This window comes from Callorhinchus milii, unplaced genomic scaffold, assembly GCF_018977255.1.
Source record: "Callorhinchus milii isolate IMCB2004 unplaced genomic scaffold, IMCB_Cmil_1.0 Scaffold14, whole genome shotgun sequence".
NCBI classification, from domain to species: Eukaryota; Metazoa; Chordata; class Chondrichthyes; order Chimaeriformes; family Callorhinchidae; genus Callorhinchus; species Callorhinchus milii.
In genome coordinates, this window is record NW_024704755.1 from 1,915,138 (window position 1) to 1,933,472 (window position 18,335).

At 40.7% G+C, this 18,335-nt stretch overlaps 1 protein-coding gene across 1 annotated transcript in view; it reads right to left on the reverse strand.

Annotated features, from left to right (window-relative positions):
- wwox (WW domain containing oxidoreductase) overlaps window positions 1-18,335 on the reverse strand; it is a 344,609-nt gene that overhangs the window by 208,881 nt on the left and 117,393 nt on the right. Inside the window, exon 8 of the mRNA XM_007889206.2 lies at window positions 12,434-12,698. Coding sequence (XP_007887397.2) covers window positions 12,434-12,698 — 265 coding nt within the window. The remainder of the gene's footprint in view (window positions 1-12,433; window positions 12,699-18,335) is intronic.

Below are 18,335 nucleotides of genomic sequence, written 5' to 3' on the forward strand. Positions count from 1 at the left end.
ACAAAACTCCCATCATCTGGATATTAAAACACAGCTAAAGGGATCTGGGGAGTTTGCAACTGACTGGTTTAAATGGCTAATGTGAATTGGATGTCTTTCTGCAGCTCCAAAGGACTCAGTGGATCTGTCAAGCTGGCAATTCATGTGGTGCGTGAACTGAATCCACGCAGATGGAAGCACAAATAGTGCAGGAGCGCATTCAGCTCAGTGTCCTGATCTAACAATACACTATATTGTGCAGTGCCCTTGTACTAACGCATTAGGCTTGAATGACAAGAACTCAAATATAAATAAATGCACGTAACAATTATCCTTACGTTTGATACAGAACCTATAATGTCAAAACTTCTCAAAGCGCTTCATAAGCAATCGCTGTCAAGTGTAGTGACTTTGCAATTGCAGGCGAACGCAACAGGCAATTTGCACAGAACATAAGGTTCTGCCCAAAGGGCTGTGAAATGAATGACAATTTATCTGTAAGATCAACTTATCCCCCTGAAACACAGGGAGAAATTCCCTTCTCTTTTCAAATAGTGTCGTGGGGATCTTTCACACCCATCTGAAGAGTCAGAACCTCGATTTAAAGTCTCACTTACAAGATGGCACCTCCAACAATGCAATGCTTCCCCAGCACTGTACTGCAACGTCAGCCTAGACTAGGGGATGAACAGTCCTGGTCTCGCTTGAACTCAATCTTCTGACCCAGAGCTGACAGTGCTTCTGATTGAGATGATCTTAAGTGTCTCTCTTAGTTTTTGTGCACACATTTTGAAATAAAAATAACAAATACACATCATTTCCACAGCACTCATCTCCTCTCTGTTGTCTCCGACTGTGGACGTTTCTGTGGTTCATGCCAATGCTGCTCAGCGGACAGCTGATAGGAGCTCAGAACTGTGAGCCTGTTTCTTCCTTCGAGAAGCCACATTGAGTCTTACCTGTAGGCGGTCCAGGCAAGAACACAACACGGAACCTGGGGGTAGCACAATGTCACCATCGCTCATTCTGAGCTTGAGATTGATATCTCTCTCCCGTCCTGTGGTGCGGCAGATGAACGTCAGGATACACAGATTAGCTCGGAAATTGTATTCGAACAGCACAAGAGATATCGTGGCTCAAAGTGCTAGCAACATTGTCATACAAATCCCGGTTCGCAGAACTTCTTCCAAGAGGCAAACATTTTTTTTTCCCAGCCATCAGATTATTCAGCGCCCAACAAGACAAAATGTGCATGTTTCCCACTTCTTTGCTTCAAGCTGTGGCAGTTCTGAATTAAAAACAGATGAGAACATCCACAGCAGCTTGGAAAAATAATGAATCCAGAGTATGTACACACAGCATTACACAATTATTAACACTAATTACTTTTCACAATCCTTGAGACTAATACTTGCCAACAGAGGAGGCACATCTGTTATCATGTACTGTAATATTTCACAAGAGTATTTAGATTTGGCCACCCCAGGACCTCTCTCTCGCGGAAAGGGAAGACTGAAAGGGAACTTTATGGAGGAGTTGAGACTTAGAATCCTAGAAACTTACAACGCAGAAGGAGGCCATTCGGTCCATTGCGTCTGCACCAGCTCTCACAGTGAGCTGTTCTTTCAATTCCATTGCCCTGTCCCTTTTTCTCCTTCAAGCCAAGCCTCTTACTTTCATAGAATAACATCTTGAAGTGCTGTCCAAAGGTGGGGGTCAGACACCAAGCAATGGGGTGGGGGTGAGAGAGAAGATATAGGCGAGAGAGGCTTCTGAGTAAAGGCTGAATGGAGGGAAAGCAGCTCAAATTTAAGAAAGCATTTAAGAATTTTCCAAAATGATGCACGGTCTTTAAATAATCCCAGCCATTCATAATAATATACTTGCATTTGATACAGCTCCTTATTACACCGTTGAGACGTCTCAAAGCGCTTCACAGAATATATTGTAAAATGAATTGACTGTATATTTTGTGGACAAAACGTGGCAGCCAACTGAGCACAGCAGCGTCCTCACAAACAGTCGTGGAAATTAAAACCATTACTCTTAAGTTCATTACCTGCCAATTTACTGGAAGATAATATTCTTAACAGTCAGACTATGAGAAATTCTCCCTCTTTTTCAGACATCTAATTCCTTTTTAAAATAATATTACGTACACAGACGGTTATATGTGGATAGGAAGTACACAAAAGGGTTAAATATTGTTCCGAATACCAACAAAATGCTTCCTTCACTTTGCTGCAGAATATCCATGTTAATGTTTTAACCCTTTAACCTTCAAAACCTAATTTGTCTCAAGGGCTCGGAAGGTCAGGATTAATTCAGCGCTCTAACAGGTGTCCCCTTTAAAGGCACATCTGATGAGCACAGTGCAGATACCACAGTAATGTCACCTTAAAATAATAGCCATTCTAACTTTACTGCATTTGTACAATCCCGCAGTAAAAAAATGGATTGCCTCATTTCACGGAATTATTAACAGCAAAATGTGGTCCTTTTGTGCTGCCCTTACAACTTTACTGCTTCTGCCAGCAGATTTAATGCACAACGGTTTGTATTGAGATGTTACTGCACCCTTCCAGTCCTAATCGCCAATTATGGCTCTATTAGCCCTACTTGGCAGCTCATTTGCTCTTGCAGCAGCTGAAGGGGACTTGGAGTAGAACCTCTGGTCCTCACGTTTCTGCTTCAATGAGCACAGCACAGCTGCTGTCACCGAGAAGCAGGGACAAGGCAGGGCACTGCCTGCTTCACACAACCACGCTTGACCTTCTGACAATTTAGAGAGAGAGAGAGAAAAAAAATACCTGCCTACCAGCAGAGAGAAGCTTCCCTGAGATAGAACGCCCCAGCAAATTAAAGGCAACACAATATATCTGAGATCTACTCACTAGACACTTCATTAAATCGCTGCTCTTTCATTCTTGTACGGCGTTAATAGAATCAGTGGCCTTGTTAGTTGGTGAGTAAAGATCAATCACACACAAAAGAGACACGTTCATTCTGCCGTCTTCCAGGAACTCGCAGGCGAAAAAAAAGGGAAGTCCATCATTAAGAGTCTGTGGTGACCTTAATTCAAGGTACTTAAACAACACGGATTCTCGCACAGAACTTCAACCCAAACCAAACAAAAAATGCTCAGTGGAACTTGTTAAACCTGACTGTTGCCTAATACATGTCTACTCTGGTCAAAAGATCATAATGTGCATATGTAAAAAGCTACTGGATTGTCTAAGGGCCTGCAGTGGAATAAAATAATTGCGGTAAAATGCTGAAAGTGCTCTCTACAGAGGCTCCTCCAAATGGAACGCACTGGGATCAATGGATATGGATGTTTGGGCTCAAGTGGATTCCTGCAACATTTGCTCGTTCCTACGAAACAACAGGAGCTGCCAGACCCCTCCACGGAGCTTCATTATTCAAATATATTTGCACGTTGCACTTTCCTGCTACAGTAAATCCCACTTAACCTCCGAGACCTCAGAAATTACCCCCTCCCCCACCCACAAAAAAAATCTTACAAAAGTTCCTGCCTTAAAACCCTGATCGTTTGGGAGAGAGTTTAAACAAAATAAGATTGGTAAATGGCAAAAAAAAGCTTGGTATAATTTCCACCCCTGGTTCACTGAATGCGTAAAACTGAACTGAACGCATAGAAGGGGTTGAGGAGGAAGTCATAGGCTTCATGAGCAAAGAGCGAGCGGTCTGTGGTCATCAAGGTAAGCTGCCGTGAACATGCCCTAACAGATTACGGTATGTAATTTGGGACATGACATGTTGCCAGGACGGTGGAAAGCGAACTGGATGGACCTTGGTCTTCTTTCATCGAGCAATTCTTATGCCCTTAAGAAGAATAGATACTATACGTATTGTGCTGCCGATTAGAAATTGTGCACTTTAGACCCCCCCCACCGTCCCCTCAATAATATAAATGACACTAAGTTATACAGTAAACACCAGCTTCATCTCTTCTCAGTCACTTTGGTGTTAGTCCTTCTGCACAGTATTCCAGTGCTATCCTCGTTTGCTTATCAGAGCAGCACATCCAAAACAGATATAGTACAGCAAAGACCGCTGATTTCCCACTCCCTTTCTATTCTCTATGCAACTCTCTATCATCAACCAATATGCTACTTCAGATCTCCCTCAGTCCGCTCCAGAATAGATCACTTTGAACTTCTTTTTTTACTCCATGTCTCAGTTGTCTTTGTAAAATAATCAGGTTGGATCGTTGTCAGTTAAATACTTTAAATATTATCCATGTTAGTGCATCCTTGCTATATATATATATACATCTACACACACATATATATACATATACATTCACATATATATGACAGAGTAGATGACTGTCAATACCAACTCTCATTATTAATTTCTTCATGGGACATTAATTTGTTTGCCTTTGTAAAAAGGAAATTTTAAGACTCCTTGTTTTAGAAAAAGGCTGATCTGTGTAGCTTTTTGTCAAAAGGTATTGAAAGTAAAAGTTAGCATCTTAATACTTTTAATTAATAATTCCTATTAAGCTTGCGTTGAAACTGAGTTCCCCGGTTTACAGTACAGAGTGCACTGTGTCACGTCATACACAGTTGTTACAGAGGTTTATGGATTTCCACGAAGACTGAGAAATAAGCCCAGATTTCATGCAGCCGAAGCCAGTGCCCTGAGAAGAGTAAACGTAATAATATAATAATAATAATAATAATCCTTGCATTTGATATAGCGCTTTTCACGTCGGGAGGACATCCCAAAGCGCTTCACAGAACACACTGTAAAGTGAATTGACTGTATATTTGTGGGCGAACGTAGAGACGAGAGCAGGGGAAAATACTGCATCAAAAGCACAGCAGTGATGCACTTGCCTAAAACCCAAAGCTTCCATTTCAGGATACCTGAGGCGTGTGTGGAACATTTTCCTACTAACTCGCTTTACAAGCGAGACCTGAGTTCAATTCCAGGCAGAGGGCGAAACCTTGGGCAAGTTTCCTTACTCCACACAGAGCATAATAATAATCCCTCCAAAACCAAAACAATAATAAATTGGTCACTTTCAATCTATAACTGTTTGTGGGACACTGCTGTGCGCAATTGGCTGCCGCGTTCGCCCACAAATATACAGTCAATTCACTTTACAGTGTGTTCTGTGAAGCGCTTTGGGACATCCTCCCGACGTGAAAAGCGCTGTATCAAATGCAAGGATTATTATTATTATTATTATTATTATTAACTGCCTTGAAATCAAACCCCGTTCCTGCACACAATGGTTTTCGTGAACAGAATATTGCAATATTGGAACATTACAATATTCCCAATGAGAGACTGTGTGTTCGAGTACGTCCGTCTCTGGGTGGGCAAAGAGAACAAATGACACAAACGTTTCGAAAGCTAAGACTCCAGACAAAATCCAGAAACATTTACATGAATAAAAATTCTATACTGTGTGTATATAACACATATAGTGTGTGTATTGTTTGTGTATAACCATTGAATTTGCTGTGGTGCTTAAAACATTGAAACGTCTCAAAAGCATTTCACAGGGAATTGCTGTCAAGTGCAATGACTGTGTACTTGTAGGCAAATGTGGCAGCCAATTTGTGTACATCAAGGTCCCACAACAGCCATGAGGTGAATGATCAATTTATCTGGAGGATTGTTGGCTGGAACACCAGGAGAAACTCCCTTGTCACATAAATACACGTAAGCATTAAAAGAAAGGAAATGCTCGAATTGTGGAAACCTTTAGACAAAGCATTTGCTTCTACATAGTGTAATAATAACAATAATAATAATCCTTGCACTTGATGTAGCTAGCGCCTTATCATGTTGAGATGTGTCAAAGCACTTCACAGGATATATCGTAAAGTGAATTGATTGTATATTTTGTGGGCGAAACCCAGCAGCCAATTAGTATAGCATAGTAGTGTAGAACAGTATTATAGTATATTGTCTAATAGTATAATATAGTAGTATAGTACAGTATCTGGTTGGCTACCCTGTTCGAAGACAACTTCAGAGGCAAACAAACAGCCACGATATTTAAAGCACTTTCTTTCGTCCAAGGCTGCCAATTGCAGATCAGATATTCAGGTCAGTTACCCCAGAGTTCGAGAGCAACATCAAAGCGTAAAGATATAAAATGGAAATCTTATAGCAGATGGTGCGAACCTAAAACCAAAACTGAAGCGCTGCTAATCCATGGCAGTCGACCAGGATGTGAGAGAGACAAACAAATTAAAGTTCCAGGTGGGATTCTTCAGTGAACCTCAGATGCAAATCGACCTGCTTGAGGATTTTGTTTCATTGCGTGTTTAAACCACACATCTCTCGAGAAGTGATGGTTTCCTCCGATTCTTATACTGCGTTAAGCTTTTCTCCTGTTAACAGGCAATCAACAACACATGATGATAATCCAATGCGCTCTACACGCGACTTCAGGCCCAACCATTGTGACAGAGTCAGAGGTCAGGATCACACTCACAAACCAGTTGATAAATTAAGACATCAACTGGCTCCATTGTTTTTTCTAGTGCTGTGTTAATTATTAACAGCGCTAATTAACACACCACCTCGCAATTTTCACTTTGTGGCATTAAAAATAATAGATATTCCAGAACAATGGTTGTTTTTCTCACAACCCAAATGACCCAGGTCTCCAGCAGGCTGGAAGTCATTCCTAATGAAGCACTGGTTGATTTGTAGTTGATTACATGTTTAACATCAACTGGCCAGCCAATTTACTAGCTGAACTGCTGAGAGTGAATGCAAAAATTGCCAAAGGGCAACAACGTTTAAATGAACAATTTTCTCGAGAACAATTATTGGAATTAAATCATTTATTTCACAAACTGACTGCAAAAGGAGTCTATTGAAGCACATGATGCAGTCTCTCTTTCTCTTTCTCTCTCTCTCTCTCTCTCCCCCCAACCCCTTCCATCATGACTGTCCATACACAGCCCAATCCTGTATTCAGCCTGACCGAGCAGGGCAGAAACATTTCCCTGCAGAGCGGGAACATAAACATTGACAGAGACGAAGGCTTGCCTCCTGGCTCCTGGTTCAAGACCAGAGGTCTGAGAACTGGTCTTATTCCCCTGCCTCACAGCGAGACGCTGGGAAAACTGATGAGGGAATGAAAATCACTTACTTTTTCACGCTCACCTTGTTAATTTTTTAAAAAAAATAATAACATTCTCAGACTGGGCCAAGTTTACATATTTCTGTTAGGCTTTGAAATGCCAGCACCTTGGGACGCCCTCCCGACGTGAGAGGTGCTATAAAGTCTAAATGCAATTTTGTTGTTGTTGTTTAACACGAGCCGACAAGAGAGGCAGAAGGAAATTTCAAGCTGAAGGGTTTGGTGAATCTGTGTCTGATGCTGGTTACAGAAACTACGCCTGCCATCTTACACCAAGCCCCAACTAGCCAAAAGCCAGGATAGAGAACACGAGCTATATCTTTTATACAAAAGGTAATCAAGAACAGTAATGAGTGGTTTGGAAGGGATGAGATCAAATAAGCCAAATGGCCTTCTTCCTCAGAACATCTCTTGTGATCGTATAGATAGCTACCATTTCTGGATTCTCTCCTGATATTCGACACACAACGTAAGCGCGATAACAGCACAAAGCTTTAAAGTTAGATGACGTTTGCAACTGAAAATTACCAAACAAATGTGAGGAGTGGGCAAGAGAAACGAAATGCCCACCTTACACAAGAGAAAGGGCATAAGGATTTCTTAAAGATGGTGCAAGATTCGGTCTAATAAAAACAGATTCTTCTTCTCTCAGAAGCAACGCCTTTGTGTGAAAATCATCAAAATGAACCACACTCGCGTTAAGACTGCTTGAAGAAGTTTTAATTAACTTTAGCTCTGCAGAACAAATCCGCAAATTTCAGAGGCAAACGGGGTAAAATGCACAATTATGAGAAAAAAAGTACCAACAGAAAGAGGCTTGAGAGGAGGTGGTGAAATTCCCCTGTCCCTGGCTTCTAATCAAACACAGCAGGCATTCTAATAAATCACTTAGATGAATTGCTGCTTGCATTATGTGGATCATGTATGAAGTGTGACATTCTAAGCCAATTACTTCTCCCTTACTTTTGTTTAATAATTCCCTTTCTTTATTGCATCTTTACCTTCGCGTATCAGGTCATCTCCCACACAGTTACAGCTGAGACAGACCGGACGGAACCAATACTACCTTTCGCGGTTATTGGTTGTTTTTAAACACACACACTACGACAAAGAAGAAATTAATCAATCTCTTCCTTCGGTTGGGATCCAACAGTTTGACTAGATTTCTCTTCAGCACATAAGCTGGTCCTCCACCCTGTACTGGCTGCAGTCCCAGTTCCCTGTAATTATCTGATTGATTTCCCACATTACCGTAGCCAACTGCCCACTCCATATTGCTGCAACTTTTATTTTTGTGCTACTTTTCTCCCTAACCATTTATTGCTAAAGCCAATAGATTATTTGTTTATTTTTTATAAAAAAACAGCTCTGTTTCTCGGTTGGATAACAGTTGGTGTCTCCAAAAGCACAATCATTCCGAAGATAAGGAGCGACTCAAGGTGCAAAGCAGAGTTTGGGGTCAAGTTTTCCAAAAAACACACACTCACACCTCTCAAAGGACCGAGAGAGAGCTTCACAACACAAGTCAGTCTTTGCTGAACCTTTCCACCCAGCTCGTTAATCCCATTGCAGGAGTCTCACATTGTACAGAACATAAAGCATGACGTTTGCTCTGGTGATGTTCCAATTTGCAGCATGATTTCATTGCCCCGTGGAGATAGCAGGTTGCAAGTTCAGACCTGTGTTCCCCCACATACTGAGCTTGTGATCTCAACTGTGCCTTCACAAGGGTGGAACCAAAAAGATCATTTTGTCCATCAAGCTCACTCCTTTCAACTGCTTGCACCTTATTTTCAGTACCAGGCCAGGACTGCAAATTTCTTACTTCCTCGCACGGCTTGCTATCGATCACGTGTGGTCCATATCTATCTGTTCAGGTGACATGTCTGAGATTCACCTTACACAGGAGTGCACTGGCAATGAGTGATATCATCAAACAGTAACACAATACAAAATTACATTTGTATAATGTAAAAATGTAGAAACGATGCACAAACACATCGCTGAAGGAAAGGGTTCTCCTTAGAGCAAGTTGGTAAGCAATTGATAATGTACTTAGCAATTGCCTAGCACCTTGATTTCACGTGGGTTAATTAATCTGTGTTTTTGCTCTATGTTAGATCTTGACATATAAAGTCTCACTTTGTGCACAGATTGGAAAGTAACAGATTGAGTAGTTGTGAAATGTTCCTGATACATTTCGGTTAGCAATGGAAATTGCAAATTAAACTTTGGTACGCCTTATTTTCTTCTACATATTGTACGTTTCTTCAAATTATAGCTGGGAGGGAAAGAAGAGTGTGGAGCCTTGGTAATATACTCTGCCTTCTGTTTAATAGTTACACATGACAGATGGAAGGAATGAGAAGGAAAAAGGACTGAAGGAAATAAACGTTGAAAAGCTCCAAAACCCTGACACATGATCCTTTTGGATCCACTGTGGTTTTCGTACTTGGTACAAGTTAATGTATTTAATATGAGTTATTGTACCACTGCATAGAAGTGACGGGTAAGGAAGGAGGTGGGGGAGAGAAAGAAACAGAAGACAGAATCTGATCATGTACAACTAGTTTGATTCAGACATCCATGCAGTACACTGGACTGTAAAATGCATTCGAACAATGTAAAAACCCACAATTTTTAAGGAGAAAAAGCATTGCCAACTTTAATAAATCAGTGAACCTATGAGATATATTTTCTTAGGCTTCACGGTTACGTTTTTATTGCAGTGTTTTGAACGCTGTGGCACTCTCATTACAATTAAATGAAAATTCTCCTGTTTACTCTCTTTTATTTGCTAAGTCAGAAGCGATTTCCTTTTAGCTCGGATAAAGTATATACTCCATCCAGCTGAACAAACATTCGTCAATTTTCAAGATTACTCCGGATTCCTTAAAACAAAATCTTCTTTTAATGAACATGATTGAAACGCGCATTAAAAATAGACCTTTTAACTAGTATTTTAGTCAAGAGTTCTAAAGATATTTTAGTATGGGACTAGTAATCGTTTTAAAAAGCAGCAAAAGGCTTTATACAGTACAGAGCAAACACAAAAGTAGGTAAAATTGGAGAAATAAGCAGCTACAGTTCCAGTTTCTGTAACACAGAAGGTTGTAAGACCAGCTCTCAACGAAAACACATTCTGTTTGTTAAGATCCATTTTCTCAAAGGATGGGGAGGGATATGAAATAAAAACTCAAGTTGCAGGAGTTTCTAGATAGTTAGATACCAAACTAATGCAGTCCTATGCCAAAGAAAGCAAGAGGTCTTCCTTCCCTGAATGAAGCTCATAAATGGAGCAATATTTTTAAATAAAACCCCCACCTGATTTGAAAGAAGGTGAAAAGGAAGTTCCCCAGAAACCAAATGACAGATTGGTGCTTTTTTACCGCGAGATAATTTATACCATTCAAACAGAAGTTAGGTTTGCATCCCATCTATTAAAGCAGGGGAGAACATCTGTTAAAACTCCAGCACAATGGATGGCAATCGGCGAGAACCGGAAAAGAAACCCAATAGTCTCAGAACTTTTTTTTCTGCAAGCTCTGGGCATTTTGATCCATCGCTCAAGAGAGGAATGGGGGGTTGGGGGGGAAAAAAAAAACACACACTCTAGTTTGCTCGAAACATCTGCTAAGCTCTTGCTACTCAAACACACACTATTCTTCTACTCATAACCTGCCAACAAAAATATTTATCCGAATGAAGGATTGTGCAGAGCGAGGGGATAATGGTAATCTGCCTGACAAGCCTACAAATTTCACATCTCGTCCTAGTGACCAGTTCAAACAAGTTCCTTCCAGTCACTGCTTCCCTGGATCCAAGCTCCCCATTGGGTCTCCAAAAGTAGTTTATTCCTATGGTGTATTAGTTATGGATCCAATATTTATCAGAATGCAAGAGAACACAGACTTTTATTGAACCCCTCACCCTAGTTTCTTGCTATTATAGCTGCGCTCCACAAGAACAATGGTGATCACAGTAGATGGGAATAAAATGAGTGAAAGGTAATCAAAGTCCAGTAGTGCAGTGCTTTATCTGTTCAAAGAATTACTCTCCCCGCCCTTCCACTACCCAATCAGAAAAGATTCCAGTGCCAACCGCTTATTACCCTCAAGTCACATTTCTCCAAATGCCCACTGTGTGGAGATCTGCCATTTTGATTCAGAATCTTCGTAACACCTTCACCATCACAGTTTCGCGAGAGAGTCCCATTGAGAGTGAACAAATTGGTCTAAGGGGAATAAACGTGCTTACGACTGGAATATTTCGTGATAGACTTCGGGAGGAAAATATTCCAGAGACATATTCGTTTCTCTCCAGCAAAAGTACTTCATCTGGATAAAAGGGGAAATCGTTTCAGGAAGAATAAAACGACTCAAGCCTTTTACCACAGGCCATATCATCGAGACTAGCACGGATGTTTCTTTAAACCATTCATCTTGCCATCAAAATAGTTCTCACATCTCCAGATCTAATGCTCTTAGCCGTGCCAGAATAACAAATAAACTGCAACACTTGAGGCATGAATTTGAAATACATAGATGTAACCCGCAGGCACTTATGTGGCATTCGATGAGAGGTGGTTTCATCCGAAAACCTGCGGCCAAACAAACAATCAGTTTGATGTTAGAATCCTGTTTTCCTTGGCTGAGGATCCAGAATTTACAGCACTAACAGCCAAGGGGATATGCTCCAGCACTTTACATAAGTGTAACATGGCACACCGTGGAAATCGTCACAGAAAAAGTAGTCNTTTTTTTTTGATAAGTCGAAGTAGGATCTAATACAGTGGTGGGCCAATCTTTATGTTTGCCACAAAATAAATTGGCCATAAATCAAGAGAAAAAAACTGAAAACACAGGACCAATCGACCACAGACTTACCTAGACTTGTGCGAATGTTCGGGGGCCAATACCGGCCCGAGGGCTACAGGTTGGCTACCACTGATCCCATGTATGCTGATCAGGAGAAGGAGTCGGTATCAGGATGGGAAGCTTGCGATTACAGTCAAGAATCGCTCTTTGCGACTGCACTCATCAAACGCCATATATCAAACCCCAACATCAACAGACACCCAGCCCTGTCCCACCCCGTCCCTGTCCTTTCCCATCTCTCCACATCCCACTGCTTTAAAAATCACGCATTTAGAATCAGGTAAATATAAGCCTCCAACACCAATGCAGGCACTGCCCACACAGTTTATCTGACGTAGCCTGAAATCTGTACAGCTGGTGTTTTAATGAGAATTTGAGACCTCGCAGGACTTGCAATCTGATTCGTACTAAAGTGGTGTGTGAGTTGGTTACTTACCATAGACTTGGTAAACGGACGAGCCAAGGAAAACAAGAGGGTGTACAGCCACCAGCTGCGGTGCAGGTTGGAATACATCATGTTTCCTGGATGCAAAACATTGGATGTTACTCCATGAGGTGACCAGCGCCTGTTCAGCTCATTCGAGAAGAGAATATTGCAAAGCTTTGACCGGTTGTAGGCTAACATGGCCCAGTATTCTTTCTTGGGAGGTGAAAGCAGATTAAAATCGAGTTTCCCTGAAGAATCCTTTAGGTCCGTGAATCTGGAAATATAAAAGTTGGGGGTGGGGAAAAGTTTTCAACTTAATTGAATGCAACCAATGTTCTCAAAATATTTGATCACAGCTTGAGTTCAAAACATCAGTTTGATATAAATTAATACACAAACCCTCTGGAGAACCGCTTCTTCAGTATTTGTCTAATGATATTGATAACACTGAGGGCTGTGTGGAGAGATGAGCAATTGCCTCCAGAAGATCTGAAATTCAGATCCTCCCGACTTGAAGCTCGAATGTAACAAGGTTTCCGAGTCAGGAAGTGCGGCTGAGTTTTAATTGCTAACGTAATGAGGTTGTGGCACTAGGCTATTGTGGTTTGTTCAGCCTGAAAGCAGTATCTTTGAACTGTGTAAGATCTGAACATATTAATTCAACATTTTAATAATAATCCTTGCATTTGATATAGCGCCTTATCTCGCCTTCGAAACGTCTCATAGCGCTTCACAGAATACACTGTATATTTTATGGGCAAAACGCGGCAGCCAATTGTGCACAGCAGTGTCCCCACAGTGGTGGATTGAGCGATCAATTTATTATTATTTTTTTTTCTCTCTTCATTCAGCAAATAGTTTAAAATAAATTGAACTGCTGGTGACTGCTGGACCTATGTGGTATGTCCTGGTCGATCTAACTGTTCCTCTAATAGTGGACCTGATTTTCTTTCAAGAGAGCGCTTAGAAACAACATGTTTAGCCACATGTCAGAATAGTCACTCAATTTTCAGCCATGACCCAAAGCTAATTTGACGTCAGCAACTCCAAACCTTAGGTAAATCTCTTATTTTCCACCGCATCTCCCAGGTAAACCAAAATATGACTAATCTATTGCTTTCAGGCAATGAGTAGACATTTCCAAAGTTTGGCATTGTTCACATACCCAGTGCAGTAATTGCTTTGTGTCATGCTATGATCGACTATTGAACATCACAAAGAGATACTGATGTACTTTTCCTCGCTCCTAATGTCAACGTGACTTCCAGGGTCTCATCTTCAGCAAATTTTTTTTTAAGTATCCAACATTTTATGAACAGAGTCAAGTGCATCTCCATCAAATGAATTATTGTGTAGTGAGTAAAAGTGTTTTGAGACAAATTATTGGTATGACCAGAAGTCGCCATTTATGATGCGGACGGTTTAAATTTAAGACAGTTCTAGATCTAAGACTTTAACCTCAATAATGGGCACATCCCACATAAAGGGAATTGAATATTTATGTTGTCAGAGCTTTACTAATTACAACCATTTTGAAAAGGTTAGACGTTTAATTTGATCTACAGTAATTGCTACTTTTATTCATTATCAAAGTAAATTTGTGCGCAATTTTGCCTCAACCGTATAAAATATTGTCACGAACACTGAAATTTACGACGTGTGGAGTGTTTTGCAAAACACTTCTCAGGACCCAAGGGATGTGCTGTAAAATAAGAGCTTTATTAAATGCACAGATGCCATTTTGATTTAAGATGAGCAATAAGTAAGGAATTTCAAAGTGAAACACAGGTTTTACACAGGCCGCTGTTTGTAAAACTTGCATCAGTGAAAGGACGTCCCTACAGACTGTATAGATCCATTCCTTGGAAAGAAGATGAAGCAGTGTGTGTGGAAAATAGAGCAAAAAAAACAAACATTCATCATTGATTGTTTAAGGAAAGAAAACGTAAATTAAAGACTGTTTGATTGTGAAGCACCAACACAACCAGGATAACATGGATAGAGTGGATATTATATTTGGGAAGCAAAGTGATTGAGCAATAAGGAGGAAATGTAGGAATAGTTCTAACAAAGATCTACCATGAGCTGCTGGCATATATATCGACGTGGTTGACTGGCCTCCTCTTGTTCCTTTGCAACTATAGTGATAGGATCATGTCACTAGATTGCAGCCACTGACAAAGTGCTGGATCCTGTCCACTGCAGTAAGACTGACAAAGTGTTGGATCCTGCTGTCATGGGTGGGGGTGGTGACGTGTTGTCTTACCACCAGCCTGAGGAGCACACAACAGCAGGAATGGTCGAGGACCTTGTCAGACAACCTGGAAGTCTAACTCCTGCCTCCCGATACTTAGTCAGGCCATCTCTTTTCGTTTAAAATCACCTTCACCTCCAGCGTGAACTGAGGAAAGAGAGTTCAAGCTTTGCATTTCAAGTTTGGAAAAAACAAATTCCCTTTTTTTGAGTTAACTCGGAAACCTAGGCAGGAAACGTCCTGAAGAAAGCATTCTAAAGAGACACAAGGAGCACCATGATAGTTTGAATTTTAAGCCATCCCGACGAGATTCAAAGATCAAGTGCATATTCACACCCACACGCAATAACTTCACCTCAGTGAACTCTGAAGGGAGGACAGGACAGAGGAAGAACTTTAAAAAAATATATATTGTATATAATAGATTTATATATATATATATATATAAAAACGCTTACAAACAGAATTAATGTGGCAGGGTTTGATGTTCCTACATCTATAAAAGGATGGTGACATACGAGGCAACAAACAAATTCTTCAGTGGAGCATGAAACAAAGAAACTACACGGTGATGTTTAATTGTCTCTGACATAATCGTTAAACACCAGATGTTTCGCTTTTACCAAGTGTTATGCATCTCACAAGACTATAATGCGGTTGAACTCGTACACAGTAGAAATATGTAAATGTTCCGTGTGGAGCAAAATGCAGGCAAGGCCCCATTGCCTCAAATTTTTTTTTTTTTTACGGTTTGCAATGGAGAAGATCTGAGTTGCTTGGTGACAACGTGCTTTCATTTGCGCTATTAAGAACGGTTTGTACCATTTTTCTTTAAATGCAATTACATGCAAATAAGGTTGGATTTTAATTTTCGTCACTGACACATCATCCATCATGTCCAGTTAATAGGTGATTAAAACTATAACACTGTCAAGTAAAACTTAGCAAGTGCAATGCAGTACATCACCGAAATAAAGATGTTTGCACCTAATAACAGTTTGAGATAAGTACTGGTGTTTGCTCCTGTGAAATAATGAAAACAGATTTGAGATTGTGCTAAAAGACTTAAAGGGGGAAGAAAAATTATCGCTGCATGTTTTTTTGCACCGAGACTACATGCAAAATGCTCAAAAAACAAAAATAAACAACTCCGCATTCTTTAACCTCCTTAATAAAGACACGCAGAGTTTTTAAAATGGGATTCATTCACAGACACGAGACCAATTTATTCTGCAGTGCCCTCACAACCGCCAATTTTGCCGTCCCACAGGTTGATATTTTACCCCTATGAAATTCTAAATTGACTATTTCTCGGTCAATAGCGCACAGTTCCCAAATCCATCGCGAAGACACACATGGAACTAAAATGCCATGAGAGGGAAGAGCGCTTAGTCACTCCTGCAGAAGCCGTTACTTTGCTTCTATTCGGACCAGTGGGAGTGAAAACGCTGCCACAAACTTTCGTTGGTGAAATCTCTCTTGTATAACTCTCTTCTACACTTTCGACGGTCAATATTGCCCAAGACACTCAGGTGCTCACGTTGCTCACAGGACACTAATGGCAGTTGAGGCCCAGAAGGCACGAGACGCAAAATACAAATGCCTTACCTTTCAGTTTTCCTCAGTGGGTTTAATTCTCAACAGGTTATGGGTTCAAACCCCACATCAGGACTTATAGCTCAGTGTCTGGCCTGACACTGCAATGCAAGTTCTATCTGAGCCCTGCATTGTCGGAGAGGGTGGGGGGGTTCATTCTTTGGATGAAATGCTAAAACGAGATCCCGCCTGACTGGTTCAAGTGGACGTCAAAAACTCCGACAGCATGATTCGAAAAGAGAAGGGAAAGTTTCTCCCACTGTCCCGGTGAACGATCCTCCAGGCAAATTGGCCATTCTCTTCACAGCAGCTTGTATGGAAATAGACAGCCGCTTATCCTTGATAGCGTTTTGAGTCATTGATGTTCACGGCGTTCTGATATAAGGATTATTACAGGTACATAAATGTTAACTGGTATCCACACTAGAAGAAACCACCAAATTGAATTTCTTCAATTTATGAACCAGATACTCGGTTAGCCTCTTATGTTTCGTAATCTGCACTTAAAAGTGAGCAGCACATAATGTTTTAAAGCACAAAATGGTGGCTTGGGTTATTGGAAGTCAGTCGCTCAGTGTGATCAAAGCAGGAGTTCCCGAGAGAACATTACAGCGAATAGTTTCTTGTGTAACTAAATCACAGAATCCTCGCGGTAGCATGCATCATTTAAAAAAGGTCATCTTTCATTGAAGGATCCAATCTTTGTGGATAATAGTTCAGTCACATTAGCGGGATACAATCCAGAACATTATTTATATCCACCGCATTGCTGAAGGTGACTGGAAGTATTACAATGTAGGTTGCATTTTTGTTAACGTTGGCAGGCAGCCCAGTTATGGTGGCTAAAGTAAAGCTTTGCTACGAACAGCTTTTTAACAGAATATATTATCAAAATAATCTGATGAACGGTGTGACTGGAATCTCTGAAAAGGCGAGGGAAAATATCTTAGAGGAGGCAGGTGTGAGCACTCATCATATATCGAAGATCAATTTGAAAGACTCAACCCTCCCTCTGTGTTTAACGTCTACAAAGGGAATAACCAGGGAAGAGAAACGAGAGCATCATCCATTATTCCAGGTCAGATTCGCCTAAAAATAAAGTCACTACACTTTACGGTAAATCCTGTAAAGCTTTTTGAGGCATTTCAGCATTGTAACAAGGCGATATATCAAACGGAAGGGTTATTTGCATTGTTAGATTGAATTAAAGGACAGAAACGGTTCATTTTCTTTGATCTGACAAGAGTTTACCATTTGTGTGAGGGTCTTTTTGTGGTTCCTCACCACTTTTGAGATAGTCTCAAGAACTTGTCTCAGAACTGAATCAATACAACAGGTAAATTTATGTAACAAAAGAAAATCTGTCTTAGAAATTATCCTTTTCTCCAGTGCAGAAACACATTGTATTCATTCACTTCCCTCTAAAAGCACAGCGCTTGGGGACATCCTCCCGAGGTGAAAGGCGTTATACAAATGTAATTCCTTGTTGTTAAGGGACTTCCTCCTGCAGGGTCAGGTGCAACATTCATTTTAGACAGTGAATTAAGAGCATCTTCAGAACATAAATACAGGGCGTCTTCACAAGCGTGGGTGTAGGGGATATGTTTGGAGACAAACCGAGTCCAGATACCGGGAAATGTCCTTGTACAGGTGATATATATTATATATAGATCTTTAAAATATATTGAAATATATATTAAAATATATATATATATATATATGTGTGAAATATATATGTGAAACTCCGAGAGTCCAGTTTGGACCCTTCAAACCAGTGATGGGTTTTTGCATTTGTCAAGACACCCAAAAAGAAAAGAAAAAAAACATTTACCACATAAGTCACGTGGCATACTGGCCGGTTGCCAGTACTGTGCGAGAGAAACATGCAGAAAAAGACTTATTCCGTAACGTCTCCAGCAGTAAGTACTCGGCAACTTTGGAAACTGGCCTCTTTGCGGAACTTTTTGCCCCCCACCCACCCACCCCTTTCAGGAAGCACAGTTGCAGCTGTGAAGGGGTTAACGTGGAATGTTCCCAAATGCTGCTTCGGATTCAGCAAAG